The 18,198-nt window shown below is 41.5% G+C and overlaps 1 protein-coding gene across 1 annotated transcript; it reads left to right on the top strand.

Annotated features, from left to right (window-relative positions):
• The first annotated feature begins 1,975 nt into the window (after positions 1-1,975).
• MARCKS (myristoylated alanine rich protein kinase C substrate) lies at positions 1,976-6,461 on the top strand. Its single transcript, XM_045080197.1, has 2 exons — positions 1,976-2,497; positions 4,346-6,461. The coding sequence occupies exons 1-2, from the start codon at positions 2,396-2,398 to the stop codon at positions 5,243-5,245; spliced, it is 1,002 nt and encodes a 333-aa protein (XP_044936132.1). The 5' UTR covers positions 1,976-2,395; the 3' UTR covers positions 5,246-6,461.
• The last annotated feature ends 11,737 nt before the right edge of the window (positions 6,462-18,198 follow it).

Here is an 18,198-nt window from a genome sequence, read left to right as displayed (position 1 = left end):
ATGGAGGGCTGGGGACGCGTCCGCGAGAAAATCCGAAAGCGAGCTAGCAATCACCCCAAGTTAAACCCAGGAGGGGGATGCAGAGGAAGGGGCAGGATTCACGTTGGGGGTGGGGGAAATCAACAGCCTTAAATGAGCTTTTGAGAATCGCCGGGATGGTGGTTTTGGATCAGCCCAGCTGGCTTTTCAAGTTGGAACTCCGCTCGTATAAGGGATTCGCGTCCACCTCCGCGGCTGGGGTCTTGGGCCAGGCCCGCGGGCTCCCTTAAGGGTGATAATATGTTTGGCAGGATACACTTCTACGGAAACGTCTCTCCATCAGCTCTGGGGACTATGACTTCGAGATCGAATGATGCATCTGAAGGCAGTGGACAGTGAGGAGACGAAGCTTCGTGTAACGATGTACGGCTTGGTGATTTGCAAAGCAATACTTGAACAAAGAGTTACTGGCTTGAACCAACCATCTTTTTCACTCAAAGTGTGACCCATTTCCCTGCAATAAGCAGAAAATAAAACTGCTTGAGAATTCAGAGCCAACACCAGGAGAAATGAACCGTTCTCTCGACTGCTTCTCACGTCCATAAGCGAAAAGATTATTCATTTCAAGATTACTAAATGTAAACGAGAAAAGGGTCTAATGTGGAACGAGAGAAAACTTTGGGAGTAAAAATGTAGGCGGTAGGAGAATGTTTATTAGGCTGTATCCTTGATTTTTTTTTTTTTTTTTTTTTTTTACCGCCTCCTCCCCTTCTTTAAATCAGTGCCTTGCCTTTCACACACAAATAACGTCTGGTACTCCCGTGGCAAGGGGTGAGATGGAGGTACTCTGTGTCCCCCTATGGAAGCTTTTTCTCCAACCCCAGCTAGACTTGGAGCGTTCAGAGGATCTTCTTGCTGTTTCTCAACATGCAGTTTCTCCTTAGAACTGTGGTCGTCAATCCGGTTGTTTAAAATTTCATCGCCGCTGCCTCCCTCCCTTCCAGGAGCACACTCGGTTGCATGCATACTTACACATGTTCGGAAAGAGTCCATCCGATCCTGGCAATAGGCTGAAAAACGATTCATATCTACGCGAATTGCATCCTAACCGTACAAATGGATTCGTATACTCAGAGGCTGTGTCTCGTTTCACCATAGAGGAACATTGTCATTTCTTATAGTGATAAAATGCAAACTGTTGTGATTTTTTTGTACGTGGCCCTCACTTTATATTGTGGGGTGGGGGGAATCACTCATTGGGAATAGTCGGCGGTGGGAGGAATTCGATGAACGTCGCAGGCCAGTATCGAAATATTTTATTTCACGCCAGTGTGGGATAGGGTAGGGACTGTGGCTTAGGCTCCTTGCCGCTTTTGCATTTTCCACATCTGGCCTACAGACCTAATTCTAACTCGAGATGTGGTTTGATGAAATTCGATCTTCGTGGTTTAAATACCTTTCAATTTGGAGCGATTTAACATTTGCAACCGTTAAAAAAACAAACCCTGTGGAGTATCTGTGAAACCATTATGGAACACGGAGAAAGAAAACATGCTGCATACAAATACCAACCATTGTCTTTAACACTCGCATACACACACATACACATAAACACACAGGGAAGATGGGGGAGGGGAGCGAGTGGAGAGAGACAGACACGGATATAGACCGACAAGAGTCAAAGCGAGTCAAGTTAACGCTTTCTCCGCCCCCATCCACAAGTACCCCCCTCCCGCGTTAATTAATTCCAAACAAAGCAAGCCAATCAAGTGATGCATTATTATTTTCCAGCAGAGGAAGGCGAGAGGCATGTATTTTTTAATTGATTTATTTATTTGGAGGACATTAATTCTCGGTCTGAGGCTGATTTTCAAACCATTTGCAAAGCGCGGCTCCATTGTTCGCCGGGCGCGCAGGCTCCGCCCCCTGCTTTGTGTGCGGTGCGCGGATTGGCCGGCGCGCGCGGGGGCCGCGTCAGCGCCCGCGAGCCCATTCATCTGTGCACTTGGGCGTTGGACCCCGCATCTTATTAGCAACCAGGGAGATTTCTCCATTTTCCTCTTGTCTACAGTGCGGCTACAAATCTGGGATTTTTTTATTACTTCTTTTTTTTTTTTAAACTACACTTGGGCTCCTTTTTTTGTGCTCGACTTTTCCTCCTTTTTTCCCTCCCTCCTGCGCTGCTGCTTTTTTATCTCTTCGACTTAAATTTTTTTATCCGGAGTGTATTTAATCGGTTCTGTTCTGTCCTCTTCACCACCCCCACTCCCCCCTCCCTCCGGTGTGTGTGTGCTGCTGCCGCCGCCGCCGCTGCTGCCGCCGCCGCCGCTGCTGCCGCTCGCCCCGTCGTTACACCAACCGGAGGCTCTTTGTTCCCCCCTTGGATCTGTTGAGTTTCTTTGTTGAAGAAGCCAGCATGGGTGCCCAGTTCTCCAAGACCGCTGCGAAGGGAGAAGCCACCGCGGAGAGGCCCGGGGAGGCGGCCGTGGCCTCGTCGCCTTCCAAAGCGAATGGGCAGGTAAATTCTACCTGTGTTTGTGGTCATCTCGTTGGTGTCTTTCTCCAGTCCCGACGCTTCTCCTCCCCTCCCGGTCGCGCCCTAGGCGCGTTCGGCGGAGAGAGGTGCGTGGCCAGATTCCAGTCTGAAAGTTGAATGGAAGGCGATAGCCTAAATTGTCCATTTCTCATAGGAGGTGGCCGGGGGGGGTCTTCTCCTCCACCCCAGAGGAGTGGTTCTCGGAGAATCCTGGCAAATTCTTGTGTAGACGAGAGGCAAGAAGTGATAAATTGTCTAAAATGGCGTGTTTGGAGCTTGGCAGAACGTGACTAGCTAGGTGCTAACCCCCCCCCCCCCCGCCCCGGTCAGGTTGCATTTGTGTTTGGTGGGCACAAAGGTGTTTGGGTGGCTCTCGTGTTTGTTGTCGAGACTGGGTCGCTTTCAACATTTCTGAGCTGGTGGGATGGGGGGGGCCAGGATGGGGGAGAACGGGAATGGTGGTGGAGAAAGGCAAGGAGGGGAAGAAAGGCTGTCTTATTGTATGCTGAGGCGGCGTGCCCCGGGTTCTTGGAAAGGTAGCTGGCCGCTGGAGCTGGGCTGAAAGGTTTCGGTATCTTTCCGTGGGGCTTTCCCACTGTTGTAAATCTCTATTCGTCCGCTGTCTGTGCCATTACACACCCATCCGACTTTTACATGGTATCCCTGGGGTGGGAAGACTCGGTGGGTCCTTGGAGAGAACCTGTCCAGATGGTCAGTAAGAGGCAATTCGTGTATTTCGGTCGGGATTGTTCGTGTGCGTGGCGGCGCCTGGACCACTGCGGGGGGCCGCCCCAGAGCTGCCCGGACCCAGGCAGATGGCCACGGTTGGGTGGGCGCGAGAGGTCGGCCGTGGGTGGCTGCTTCGCAAACACTGGGTACCCACCACGCCTCTTTTCCTAGAGTAGAGGCCGTGTAGCTTCGCCTACTCTAACCTAATGGGGAAGGCGAGCTCTGCCAAGAGACTCTGAACCCGTTAAAAATGCAAAATGAGCCGCCGTGGCGCGCCCTGGCTTCACAGAATCGCTGGCGAAGGTGGGCGTGGAAGCCGAGGCAAGACCTAGGAATTAAAGGGTTTCCCCCAGCCTTTTTGGTTTTGCTCGGACCAGAACGCCTGGAAGCCACCTGAGCTTTGTTTGTGGACTCGGGGCTGAGCGCTCCGGGCTCGGGGGCGCCTCGGCCGGCGGGCAGGGCCGGGCTGGGCAGGGCGGGGTGGCCCCGCGGCCCCGCCCCTCCGCCGGCCCGCCCGCGCCCGGCTCCGCGCGGTGGAGGCGCAGCGCCCCCTGGCGACCCCAAGCCCTTGGCGGGGGTGGGGGGGGCGCGGGGTCTTGGCGCGCGCAGCCGTGGCGCTTGTGGCTGGAGCGCCGGGATGCCCCTGGGAGTTCTCGGTGTCTTGCAGAGCCTCTCACGGTTTAGGGAAAAGAGGGCTGTGTAGGGCTCTGGCTCTGTGCCTTCTCCCAAAGGCCGTCTTGGTGTGTATCGTGTGTTACGTGGCTCTCTTTTTGCAGACCCGGGAGGTGGAGGCACGAATGGGTTAGCCCTTGCTTTCCAGTCCGGGCCTCGGCACTTCTAAATCCGAAGGGCATTTGTTGAGTGGTCGACGCAATTGCTGGCTCTTTGGGGCGGCCCCAACTGCACTGCTCCGTTTCTTCGGAGAGCTCCTGTCTAGGCAGGCAGCCCCGGTCCTCCCCCGCCCCGTCAGGGGATGGAGGGACTCCCAAAGCCACGGGGGCTCGGGGGGGGGGTAACTGGTCCCTCCCGGCCCGGGGGTGGGGGCGGCAATGGCGGCGCCCGGGCCGCTTCAGTGATACTCCCGCCTTCTCTGCCCCGCAGGAAAATGGCCACGTGAAGGTAAACGGCGACGCCTCTCCCGCGGCCGCCGAGCCGGGCGCCAAGGAGGAGCTGCAGGCCAACGGCAGCGCCCCGGCCGCTGACAAGGAGGAGCCCGCGGCGGCCGGGAGCGGGGCGGCGTCGCCCGCCGCGGCCGAGAAGGAGGAGCCGGCCGCCGCCGCCCCCGAGGCCGGGGCCAGCCCCGCGGAGAAGGAGGCGCCCGCGGAGGGCGAGGCCGCCGAGCCCGGCTCGCCCTCGGCCGCGGAGGGGGAGGCCGCGTCGGCCGCCTCCTCGACGTCTTCGCCCAAGGCCGAGGACGGGGCCACGCCCTCGCCCAGCAACGAGACCCCGAAAAAAAAAAAGAAGCGCTTTTCCTTCAAGAAGTCTTTCAAGCTGAGCGGCTTCTCCTTCAAGAAGAACAAGAAGGAAGCGGGAGAGGGCGGGGAGGCCGAGGGCGCAGCCGGCGCCTCGGCCGAAGGCGGCAAGGACGAGGCCGCCGGGGGCGCCGCTGCAGCCGCCGCAGAGGCGGGCGCGGCGTCCGGGGAGCAGGCGGCGGCGCCGGGCGAGGAAGCCGCGGCGGGTGAGGAGGTGGCGGCGGGAGGCGACCCGCAGGAGGCCAAGCCCGAGGAGGCCGCCGTCGCGCCCGAGAAGCCGCCCGCCAGCGAGGAGGCCAAGGCCCCCGAGGAGCCCAGCAAGGCCGAGGAGAAGGTGGAGGAGGCCGGGGCCAGCGCCGCCGCCTGCGAGGCGCCCTCAGCCGCCGGGCCCGGTGCGCCCCCCGAGCAGGAGGCGGCGCCCGCGGAAGAGGCGGCGCCCGCGTCAGCCTCGTCAGCCTGCGCAGCCCCCTCACAGGAGGCCCAGCCCGAGTGCAGTCCGGAAGCCCCCCCGGCGGAGGCGGCAGAGTAAAAGGGCCCGATTTTTGAGATAATCGAAGAACTTTTCTCCCCCCCGTTTGTTTGTTGGAGTGGTGCCAGGTACTGGTTTTGGAGAACTTGTCTACAACCAGGGATTGATTTTAAAGATGTCTTTTTTTATTTTCCTTTTTTTTTAAAGCAGCAAATTTTGTTCCCCCTCCTTCCCCACAGATCCCATCTCAAATCATTCTGTTACCACCATTCCAACAGGTCGAGGAGAGCTTAAACACCTTCCTCTGCCTTGTTTCTCTTTTGTTTTTATTTTTTGCATCAGTATTAATGTTTTTTGCATACTTTGCATCTTTACTCGAAAATGTAAACTTTTCTTTGTCAATCTATGGACATGCCCATATATGAAGGAGATGGGTGTGTCAAAAGGGATATCAAATGAAGTGATAGGGGCCACGATGGGGAAATCGAAGTGGTGCGTAACATTGCCAAGAATAATGTACCACTAGAAACGATGGTGTAAAGGCTTAGTTTTTGTTTTTGTTTTTTTTTTTTTAAAGAAAAGTTATTACGATGTATTTTGTGAGGCAGGTTTACAACACTACAAGTCTTGATTAAGAAGGAAAGAGAAAAAAAAAAAAAAACACCAATACCCAGATTTTAAAAAAGATCATAGTCTTAGGAGTTCATTTAAACCATAGGAACTTTTCACTTATCTCATGTTAGCTGTACCAGTCAGTGATTAAGTAGAACTACAAGTTGTATAGGCTTTATTGTTTATTGCTGGTTTATGACCTTAATAAAGTGTAATTATGTATTACCAGCAGGGTGTTTTTAACTGTGACTATTGTATAAAAACAAATCTTGATATCCAGAAGCACATGAAGTTCGCAACTTTCCACCCTGCCCATTTTTGTAAAACTGCAGTCATCTTGGACCTTTTAAACACAAATTTTAAACTCAACCAAGCTGTGATAAGTGGAATGGTTACTGTTTATACTGTGGTATGTTTTTGATTACAGCAGACAATGCTTTCTTTTCCAGTCGTCTTTGAGAATAAAGGAAAAAATCTTCAGATGCAATGGTTTTGTGTAGCATCTTGTCTATCATGTTTTGTAAATACTGGAGAAGCTTTGACCAATTTGACTTAGAGATGGAATGTAACTTTGCTTACAAAAATTGCTATTAAACTCCTGCTTAAGGTGTTCTAATTTTCTGTGAGCACACTAAAAGCGAAAAATAAATGTGAATAAAATGTACAAATCTGTTGTGTTTATTTATGTTCTGATAAAATGCTGAGACTTCTAGGTCGTGAGGGTAATTTTGAGGAACATCTTGCATGCCATCAAGAGTAAATTTTCTTGTGGTTTTTAATCTGAAGTTTCCAAACTGAAAATTCATAATCGGCAGTGTCAGATTACATACAGGAAGATCTTGAGACATTCCATGTCTGGTACCATTTACTTGCATTGACCTTGAGTTTTCATTTAAAAAGTCAACAATTATTTTTATCATAATTATGTAGCATGTCAGAATGAATCATTTAATATAAAAGTGGTATGACCCGACGACTTTTTAAATGTCCTGTGAAAATTTCATAAAATACATTTTTTTGTGTCATGCAAGTCCAGAAACTTGAGTGAGAGTCTATTTAATCCAAACTGCAGATGGGCCACAAAACTGGACAAATGTGTTTCAAAAACTGATGGTGTATTACCTGCCGTTGTAATTGCTTAGTGCTTGGCTAATTTCCAAATATTGCTTAGATTATGTGTTATACCTTAGGAAACAGGTTTATGTAAAGAAGTAATGGTGACGAATGGGCAACACTGTCAGTTTATGGGCCTCCAGTACTTGCCTCAATTCAGTAGTTGCAGTTTTTTTTTAAATGAAAGTAGTGTGTTAGTATCTTGTTACTCAAAGGAAAAGATAGAGAATAATACTTTCTTATATAGTAATAATCCTTACTAGTTTTCACCTTTGCTCTTACCACCCCTAACTGGATTTATTTTTTTTTCTTCACTGGATCCTGAAATGAATTTGAAGATAAAGGTGTGTATCAAATACCATTACTTCCTTAAATGCAAAGGTAAATACACACACCTGTTTGCTGTTTTTAAGCGGTATGCCTTGTAGGGTTCACGGTGAGTCAGTGAACCACATTTGTAACAAGCACCAAATCTTAAAACTCCTTAGAAAAATAAATTAGCTTTTGACATGTGCTATTAATTGGAATAATGGATCATAAATAATAGTTCATGTCCTCTCCTTACCAAATACCCTCTCCACTAATAAAAATAGCATTTGGAAAAGAATGTACTTTTAGTTAGGGAGTATTGATCTTGAAGGATGTTTGAAAATTAAGAGTAAGATCTGGTAACCAAAGGACTGCTTTATGGGGTCTTTCCAACCTCACCAACTTTTTGCTCAAATACCTGCTTGGCCGAGTATAGGGCCTACTGTGTGGGAGGACTCCCCCCACAAAAAAAAAAAATGGATTTTAAAAATTAACTCGTGAGTAGTCAAAAATACTGTGTAGCCAACTATATTGCTAGGCTTGTTTTTTTAACAGCTGGAATTAAGATGCATTATTTTGATTTTAATTGCCTAAAACACTTTGGGTGGTATTGATGGAGTGGTGGATTTTCCACCAAGTGCTTAAATGAAATTTGACATATATCTTTTCATCCAAAGTTTTGTACATCACATTGTTTTCTAATGGAAAAATGTTAATATGGCTTTTTGTATTACTAACAATAGCTTTGAGATTAAGGAAAAATAAATAACTCTTGTACAGTTCAGTATTGTCTATTAAATCTGTATTGGCAGTATGTATAATGGCATTTGCTATGGTTATAAAATACTTCCTCTGGATTATAATTATCATTTGATTCAATTACTATTGCTTGTAAAATAAAGTTTTTCCAATTGATATAATCAAGCTTGCTAAAACAGGATTTTTTACAAATTTAATTTTAAAATGCAAATTTTAGAGGAAAAACTTAAAATCTTAAGTGTTGATGGTAAGTATAACTATTACTCAGCTTAAGGGATTTGGAAGGTATGCTTAACATTATACTTAGGATATATAAATATATCCACTGAAGGTGAGTTCTATGTTAACAAGTCAGCTAAACATTTTAATGTTAGGGCTTGATAATATGTTTAAGAAACAATGCAGTGTATCTACATTTCCCTCTCATGTATATAAACAATAAAATTTTGCAATTAAACATTTGGGGAAAGGGTCCTTTTTGCATTCATATACTTTGGAAAGGGGATGTAGTTTATTTAACATAACTAAGTTTGCTTTGAAAATTTTAAAAATGGTTTAGTATCAGGGCTGTTTGCTTTTATTTTTCTTTCAATCATTCACTGCTATATTGAGCATTTTTTTTCTCTTTCCACTTGCCAGTCATGAAAGTGCTTAGAATAGGGTGTAGCAAACATGAATTTTAACATGCTTTCAATCTGTAAAGATTCCAGTCCTTGCTGGGGAGTCAAGTTCCAGCACTCCTTTAAATTACATCCAACAGTGCTATTTTTAAAATGGGAAATAAATACCTTAAAAAGATATGAATGTTAACTAGATTTTATGTACCTGAAAAGAGTGATAAATTACTGATCCCTGCAATACTTCTATCTACATTTCCTCTCCACTGCCTAACAGCAACTTCATTTGTTTTAAAGTAATCTTTAGCCAACCGGGGCTGGAACTTGCAACCCCAAGATCAAGAGTCACAAGCTTTATGGACTGACCCAGACAAGTGCCCTTCAACAGCAACTTTAAAGCAAAACAAACTACTCCATCATAAGATCTAACAGTTGTAAATACATAAAGTAATTACTGCAAAATTTCTAGGAATCCTAATAATCCTTCTTCTAGTTTTTTGATAAAATTAGAACATAAGACTTTAAATACTACTGGTAAGTGAAAAATAAATACCTTTGTCAATTGCTGTTAATTACAACTTCTCTAATTTCTGAGAAAGCTGAAAGACAACAGGACTACTTGTCCCGTAGGATTTCAACACAACACATTTTGACTGAATTCATTAATTTAGCCTTACCAGTTGTCTTCCTAACAAGTGGGACACTGTTCCTTAGGTTTGAAATTAAGTTAAGGACTAGATATCATGCTATAATTCTATACCTTTGAGGGGTGAGAAAAGGAAAGGGATTGTTGGGGAGAGTTCTAAATTCGAAATGCAAGAAAGCTCTCAAAGCAAGGCTTAAGTCAAATCATAAACCCATGTTTTGGAAATCACCATCCAATAGAAATATAATGAAAGACACAGGTAATTTTAAACTTTTTTAGTAATCATTTTGAAAAGTAAGAACAAACATGAAATTAATTATCCAAAATCTTCAATATGCAATCATCGTGAAACTTACTGAGATTTTTTTTTTTTTTTTTTTTTTTTTTAACAAGTCTGTATTTTATACTGAGAACATAACCTCAGTTTGGAGCATTTCAAGTGCTCTCTGGTCACATGGGGCTACCGCACTGGAGTGCACAGGTCTGAAAAAACAAAATCTGAGAGTCAAGGAGCGAAGAGGAATGTTGGGTATAGACTTTGCAAAGTGTAGCTTATGTGATTAATTTCATGAGCTTCAGCTTTTGAGCCCACATTAAAGTGTTTTTCTAAATTTCAAACCATTTCAAACAGTTAATAATGGCATTGGAGTTATCAGTAAATATGGTGAGATTCTGAATGGCCTTGTTACAGATTGAACTGTGTGTCCTCTCCCTCCCCCATTCATGTTGAAGCATGAACTCCCAGGACTTTAGAATGTGACTGTATTAAATTCAAATTAAATTCAAATAAAGGGTTAGGGTAATCCAACATGACTAGTGTCCTTCGATTGTCCACACTGAGAGATACCAGGGGTTCACACGCAGGGAGAGAAGAGATCATGTGAAGCCGTGATGAGAAAGTAGCTATCTGCAAGCCAAAGAGAGAGGCCTCAGAAGACCCCAAACCTATCAGCACCTTGATTTTGGATTTTCAGCCTCCAGAATTCAGAGAAAAGAAATATCTGTTGTTTTAACCACCCCGTTTGTGGTACTTTGTTATGGCAGCTGCAGGAAACTAATAGAGGACCCTTGGTAAGAATGGGAAGATTGTCTTTACCTGAGAATGTAAAGGATTTTACAGGCTTGCTTTTGCTCTTCTCTCAATGGAAAAGAAACTGCTTTCTAGCTTGAGAATTTTATTATTGTTGTTATTGTTACCTTAGAAATTATAGCTTAAAAATTAGAAAGGTAGAGGGACGCCTGGGTGGCTCAGTGGGTTAAAGCCTCTGCCTTTGGCTCAAGTCATGATCCCAGGGTCCTGGGATCGAGCCCCGCATCGGGCTCTCTGCTCAGTGGAGAGCCTGCTTCTGCCTCTCTCTCTCTCTCTGCCTGCCTCTCAGCCTACTTGTGATCTCTGTCAAACAAATAAATAAAATCTTTAAAAAAAAAAAATTAGAAAGGTAGATTATATTGCTATCTTAATTATTAGTGAGTTGATAGGAACGATTCCGGGACACAAATAGTTAAAAAAAAGTCTAAAAACACTGTATGATGTTATGTCTGAATTTATCCATCTCTGTTTTCCCTTGCAATTTATTTGTACATGAAACTGAGTTATTTGTTTTTTAAGTGTCCAGAGTATGGATTTTGCTAATTGCACCTCATGTGTCATGTAACACATTACTTTGTCTGTCCTATATTTCTAGTATTTTCTGTAAATTGAATAATAGATCTAGAAGTTGATTCAGATTCAAAGGACTATATCACAGGTGATGTTGTATTTCTATCAGGAAGCACACAATGTTCAGTCATTTCTCTTTTTGTAAAGTTTAAAGCCATTGATTTTTCTTAAATCCATTAACTAATATAGAATTGCCAAATGGTGTTTTTCTAATTGTCGATCCTTTTTATTTATTTGTTCAGTTATTTCTATAAAGAGAAAGTTTCCTTCATCAACCATTTGGTTGTCCTTTCTTAATAGAAAGGCAGAAAATTGGTTTAATTCTTTCCCTTTATTTATTAATTTTCAGAATAATGAGTTGATTAGAGGTGACCAATGATGGTATTTGACTAGTAGCGTAATATGTTCATAGATTTAAACTTATTTAACGTAAGTAATATAAATGAGGCTCAGATTGGCTTGTGGTAGATTATGCTTTAAAGTTCTAGAATTCAATAAATAAATTAAGTTTAATTTTATTAAGATGCTACTTGAGAATGTGCTAAAAGATGGATGAAACTTAATATTTAGTTTACTCAAATGAAATGGGCTTATGCATTTAAGTGTTGGCACAACCCAAATTTTAGTTGGGGTTTCATGCCGAGAAGCCGTCTGTTTATACAATTTCAAAGAAATGGGAGGCATTGCAATTTTTTTCTTACCCTCTAATTACTGCTGTATAATCATATTTAAATGTCATCAAAATCTCAACACAGCACCTTACCCATGTAGTAAGAAAAAATGTCTGGAAATGTATGAGTTTGAGAAGACTCAGAAATTACCAGTCATGCAGACTTCCATGCTGGCACTCAATCAAGCCGTGCACTAAAGAGAACATACTGGTGAACAGGCATTACTAATTTCACCAGCGAAATACTAAAACTTCTATCCTGGGGTATGTGTCAGTGAAATTGGTAATTTTTAAAGAAAAATTATACTCATTGTATAGCACAGAGGCTCCCATGGCAGGATTAATTAACAGCTTTTGTGAAGAAGTTTGAAGACATTGAATTTAAGTGAACATAAGGAATTAACGCTTTTCTAAGCAAACTACCAGCTAGAGCTACTTATTTTAATGTTTTTGAAAAATTGGCAAGCATTGGATGAGGCAATAGATCATCCAGGACAGATAATATTTTAATAGATTTGAAGACACTTACTGAAATGGTAAAGAAAAAGGAGCCTGTAGACTTGGTCAGTTCATATTACAAAATATTAATTATTAACTAGAAAAATGCATTATCTCACAAGGGTCATTTTCTTCTGTCTTTAGTGTGCTAACTAGTTCATGAATTGGATTACAATAGTGCAAAGAATGTCTTATTTTCCTTTTCTCATATGCTTCCTGATATTTTAAAAAGCATAAATTATTGGGATACCTGGATGGCTCAGTCCATTAAGTGTCTGCCTTGGACTCAGGTCTTGATCCCAGGATCCTGGGATCCAGTCCCAAGTTGGGCTCCTTGCTCAGGAGGGAGCCTGCTTCTCTCTATGCCCGCTGCTCTCCCTGGTTGTGCTCTCTCTCTGACACATAAATAAATTTTAAAAAATAAAATCTTTAAAAAGCATAAGTTATTGCTAAGAATTTTGAAAAATTTTAAATGAGAATTTTAACTTTTTTTTTTTACTTTATTGGTATATAGCTTCTAAACTTAAAATTCTATGCAATCTAGAAGTGAAACATCAGAGTTTCCAAGATGAATTTATTTAAAACAAACCAAAAATATGCAAATACCAGAGTTTCTTCTGAACAATAATGTTATTATTAACAAGAAAGTTATTATTCAAATCTCTTGAGAAAATCTACATTATTTTAGCATTCTTACACAGAACACAAAGATCTTTTCATGCTTAACGCTTAGTGAACAAAGATAAACTTAATATACAATCCGGAAAAAATATAGTCATGGTAATATCAAATGAAGACTATTTCTTCTGAAGCATTTCTGCCATAATTTCTTGAGACTTAGAACACAAAATAAGCATTTATATTGAGAAAATGCAGGATTTTTTTGTTTGGTTAGATCAAGAAGACCTGTTACGGAATGCCTGGGTGGCTCAGTGGGCTAAGCATCTCCCTTCGGCTCAGGTCATGATCCCAGGGTCCTGGCATTGGGCCCCGCACTGGGCTCCCTACTTAGCGAGAAGCCTGCCACTGGACTCCCACCCCACTGTCCTGCCCCTGCTTGTGCTCTCTGACAAATAAATAAATAAAATCTTAAAAAACATATATTAAAAAAAAAGTTTTGTTTAAAATAGTTGTTTGTAAAGCATGTTTCTATTCTGAATTTCAATTTTGTTATCAAAAGTATATTTGCAAGCAATAAATACATACTTCATACATAAAAATTTATATATAAAATTATTAATAGAGCACAAGTTCATATTTATGCATGTTTTGATATGTTTTTATAAATACACAAATATTACATAATGATATGTATTTATTATAAATATATAATATATTTAAAATCAGGTTTAAATATGAATATGTGCTATTTTTAATATTAAAGCTTTCAAACAAAAGTTCTCTATTTTCAATTTTGTCACCTCCTTTATTTCTCCTTGAAGTCTTTGGAAAATATAGTATCTTCTAAATGCTACCTAAGATTATAGAGAACAATGGTTGAATGAGGTTTTAGATTTGGTTAAATGAGGGTAGTCTGACCAAAAGTTGACTTTTCTAAAGATTCTTTGTGTGAAAATCTTTAATTTATTTTACCACTCATTAATTTTTCATAACATGTAGTTATAGCAATAATCATCAGGCACATCTGATCTGATAAAGAAGAAAGAAGCAGAATAAAGATTACTGACATTTCTTTCTTTTTTGTTCTTTTACAGATCTTATTGATGAGATTTGTGATTCTATTGTTATTTCCTAAGGAAAGTACAAGAAGGAAGTAAGGATTAGGCACTTAGGTGTTGGGAGTCACAATCTGGCTCTGCCTCGTGCAAACAACTATTATAGTTTTTTAATGTTGTTAGGGGCACTCCTTTATCTGTCTGGCCTCAGTGTTCTCATGTGTAAAGCTGAGAGTACAAAGAGTTCCAATTACTAGGTATGTTTGCTGTTGTTTATTTCCTAGTATCTGCACTTTTTGGTTCAATATTGAATAATCTACCTTAGATACTCTGCTGGTCCCCTGAAATCATTTGCAATATGTTTTAATTAAGGTGCTTTAGATAAAGATTTTTTTTTAAAGGACAGATTTCTACTTAAGAATCTGCCATACTTCATTTTTTATTTTAGCAAACATTTGTTGAACAAATATGTTTTAGGGGAAGGACTGCAGAGTCTAGAAACATTTCATATGTGGATATACAGCATGCCTAGAATCTGTTCTGGTGGGAAAATCACAAGTCAGAAATAATACCAATACTACTACTACTAATCTACAATGTGATTTTTTTTTAATGCCGGACAAATTTAAATATCATATAGCCTAGATTACAGACATTAGATGAAAACAAATCAAATATTATAAAGACAATGCTTGGTATATCTTTTAAATTTGTATGTCAAATTTATATTTTAATAAATAGCAGGAAAAAATAAAATACAGAAGATGCATATTTAGGTTATCTAATGTCATATTATAAGCCACCTGAAACTCAGTGGTATAAAACAACAACAACTTATTTTTAAAGCTTTATTGATGTATAATTGATACACAGTACACTGCATATAGTTAAAGGACACAATTTGATATGCACACATATGTACACACCTGTGAAACCATCACCATAATCAAGAGAACGATCGTATCCGTGATGATTCTGTGGATCAGGGATTAGAGCAGACACAGCAGGGACAGCTTGTCTCTGATACATGTTTGGGGCCACCAGCTGGAGTTGCTTGAATAGTTGGAGACTGTTGGGATACCTAGATTGGCGCCATATGTCTGGGATCTTCATTCTTCTTCATGAGGTGTTTACTAGGATTAAAAGGCCTAAAATGGTTCCTTGACACTGGTCTTGGTGCCTGGCTCGGATGTCTGCACCAACGGATACCTAGCAGGTACTCTCTGTACTCATGGCTGTCTCGGCATAGTCAGACTTACTGCATGGCTGCCTACTTCTCCCAGAGGTGGAATTTCAAGAGAGTGTTCCAAGGGACAGGAAGTAGAAGCTGCCAGTCTCTTATAGTCTAGTCTCAGAAACTGGCACAGCTCACTTCCGCTGCACTTTTATTGGTCAAAATAGTCACGGAGCCCATTCGGACTCTGGGAATGAAGGACATGGACACCACCTCTGGGAGAAGTGTCAAATCTGACCATCTCTAAATCACTACAACATATGTTGAATATGCTATATTCCTGATTAAAAGAAGACTTCAAATTGAAAACAAGAATAAACTAGCTTGTGGGGATTACAAAGGCAGTGATAGGGGAAGGAGGTGGAAGAAATTCCATCAGCTCCTCTGTCTTCAATGCTCTTTATCAAGCAATGTTCTTCAAAGAACCTGGAGCTGTTATGCCCTGACATGTTATAAATGGGTGCATTTATATATGCACCCATATGATCATATGATCAAGTAATCAGATGATCAAGTAGTATGGTAAATACTGTTTTTATTGTAGAATATTGTATCATTTAATATTTAAAGAGTATTTTTTTTACAATTTTATTTATTTATTTTGACACAGAGAGAGAGAGAGATCACAAGTAGGCAGAGAGGCAGGCAGAAAGAGAGGGGGGAGCAGGCTCCCCGCTGAGCAGAGAGTCCGATGCAGGGCTCAATCCCAGGACCCTGAGATCATGACCTGAGCTGAAGGCAGAGGCTTAACCCACTGAGCCACCCAGGTGCCCATGTATCATTTGTAGTCAGTATATTTTTACTATATAAATTATTATCAATATTCCAAAATCATTGAGACATAATCAATTCAGCAAAATCATTTGAGATGGACTCATCAGATTCAGTTTATGTTATCTTCTTAGGGCGTTATGCTATTGGGGATCTACTGTACTTTATTTCCCTTTGTAAGAATTCCATTCTTTCTTTTTAAAGGGGCAGTGGCATCAGGGGTGGAGAGGATTACAGCTCTACAAATGGATGAGCTGTATTTTAACCAGTTTTACTAGAGATAATTTCAAATAGGTGGCTTCATATATTCTGAATAAATATAATAATCTGCCATGAGGATAGCATGTTGAAAAAGTGTCATTAAGCCATATATATTGAAATGTAAAGATACATATGTTTCTTATATGTCCAGCCACTTGTGAAATGTGTACATTTAGCATAAAAACTAGCAGCCAAAATTTTAAGTTAGAGAAGTGCACTAGCTAAACTTAACTGCCGCAGGAGAACGTTTTTACCGCAGTCTTTTGCAAAACACAAGCGAGCTAGTGAGTAAATACAGTTTGCCCATGGAAAAAGGGGTACCTGATTCATTTAAGAGGGATTAAACAAATGTTTTAATCATTATTTGTAATATTTCTGTGAACAGGGAAGTGGCCACACTTGGGAAGAGAGAACATTCTCGTGTCATCCTTTTTGGTTCTTCTCAACCACAGCTCATCTCAAGTAATAATTGTTCAGTGGTTTTTTAAGTTTCTCACCATATCTTTATTGCTAAGACATTTCCTCTTTTGCCTGAAGCACACAGGCAGAAGAAGAAGCAAGATAGAATCTGTTTGCGGGCACACGTGCTCGCCTCCGTGTCTTCTCCGATCAGAGAGATGACAAAGAACCATTAAACATGTTAGTCATCTGGAATGCCAGAGTTAGAGCGGTGACCAGGTGGTGAAGAGGTTTGATCATTAGATAAATCTGAAGGTGATTTACAGAAGCAGGTAGTGTCTGTTGAGGAGTCGAGTTTAAGGCAGTGACATTCCTTGGGAGAATAGAGGCTGCACCCAAAGCGAAGCAATGAAAGCAACATGTTTCCTTTGGTTTAAGGATTTTTTTACATTTGTTTACAGAATGTTTAAAACATATCTCACATCTGTTTTTTTTTAAGAGTTTCCTAGCAGAGTTGTTTTTTTTTTTTTCTTTTCTTTTCTTAATCAGTTTCTCTACAGAGTTATACCACTATACCACTACCGAGAAGTTAGGAGATCATGTAACCAGTGAGAAAAGCTATTAAAATTAATTATTGTGTAGAGGTTAGATAAGGTTAAAGTATCTACCCACCCACCAACATTCCAGACCTCTGGTAGATGTGTGTGTGTGCAGGATGATAAATAAGTGTTTGGTATTTGTAATATTAATTGATTAGTATTAGAAGAAATAGCAGTCACTCCTGGTGAATGAGTAAATGACGCTAGAGAAGAGAGAGACTCAGAAGTATCCCATGTCACCCAGACTTACGTCCTCGTGTTTCCAGCATGGGTGGGTGTTCAAAATAAAGCTTGTTTGTTCTTTCTCAACAAAATCCTCCCAGATGATCTCAGAAAAGAGAAAAGAGTGGTTTTATCTGTGGAATTCCATGCAGAACCAGTTTCTCTCAAATTGTTATCAATTTGAGTCTCCTATGTAGGAGCTATGACGCTAGGTTTTCAGGATTACAATCATTAAGAGACCAAATTTCCTGTCCCTCAGGAATACAAGGGCTTTAAGCAAGTCTTGTAAATAGATTGTGAAATACAACAGAAAGCCACCTGGAAAGAAAAAAAAAATAGTAGTAGATACATATCTTAGAGAAGATTTCAATGCTAAAAACAATTAAAATTAAAATGTGAAAAAGAAGTACTAGAAGAGTCTAAGGTAGCATTTCTAACTCTCAGATTGGGGAAGACCCTAGTCCTCTGTAACAAATTCAACCACGAAATTCTAACCGAAATCAAAGATAAATGACAAACGGGGAAAAAAATATTTACTGTCTATATTTAATGTATTTATTTATTTAAGACTTATTTACTGTTTATATTTAATGTATTTATTTATTTAAGACTTATTTACTGTTTATGTTTAATGTATTTATTTATTTATCTAAGATTTAAGATTTATTTATTTATTTATTTATTTGATAGAGACACAGCAAGAGAGGGAACATAAGCAGCGGGGAGGGGGGTGAGGGAGAAGCAGGTTCCCACTGATCGGGGAGCCAGGCTTGGTCCCAAGAGCCTGGGACCATGACCTGAGCCACCCACGCACCCCTTACTTACTTTTTTAAAGTTAGCCTTACACCCAACATGGGATGTAAACTCATGATTCTAAGGTCAAAAGTCACCTGCTCTACCAATTGAGCCAGCTGGGTGCCCCTTTAATGCTTCTACTATAAATAAACGGTTAAATTCCTGGAAGAAT

This window comes from Mustela putorius, unplaced genomic scaffold, assembly GCF_011764305.1.
Source record: "Mustela putorius furo isolate JIRA1106 unplaced genomic scaffold, ASM1176430v1.1 tig00000450_pilon_pilon_pilon, whole genome shotgun sequence".
In the NCBI taxonomy this organism is placed as follows: Eukaryota; Metazoa; Chordata; class Mammalia; order Carnivora; family Mustelidae; genus Mustela; species Mustela putorius.
Note: the sequence above shows the minus strand (reverse complement) of the source record. Positions and strands in the feature narration are given on the sequence as shown.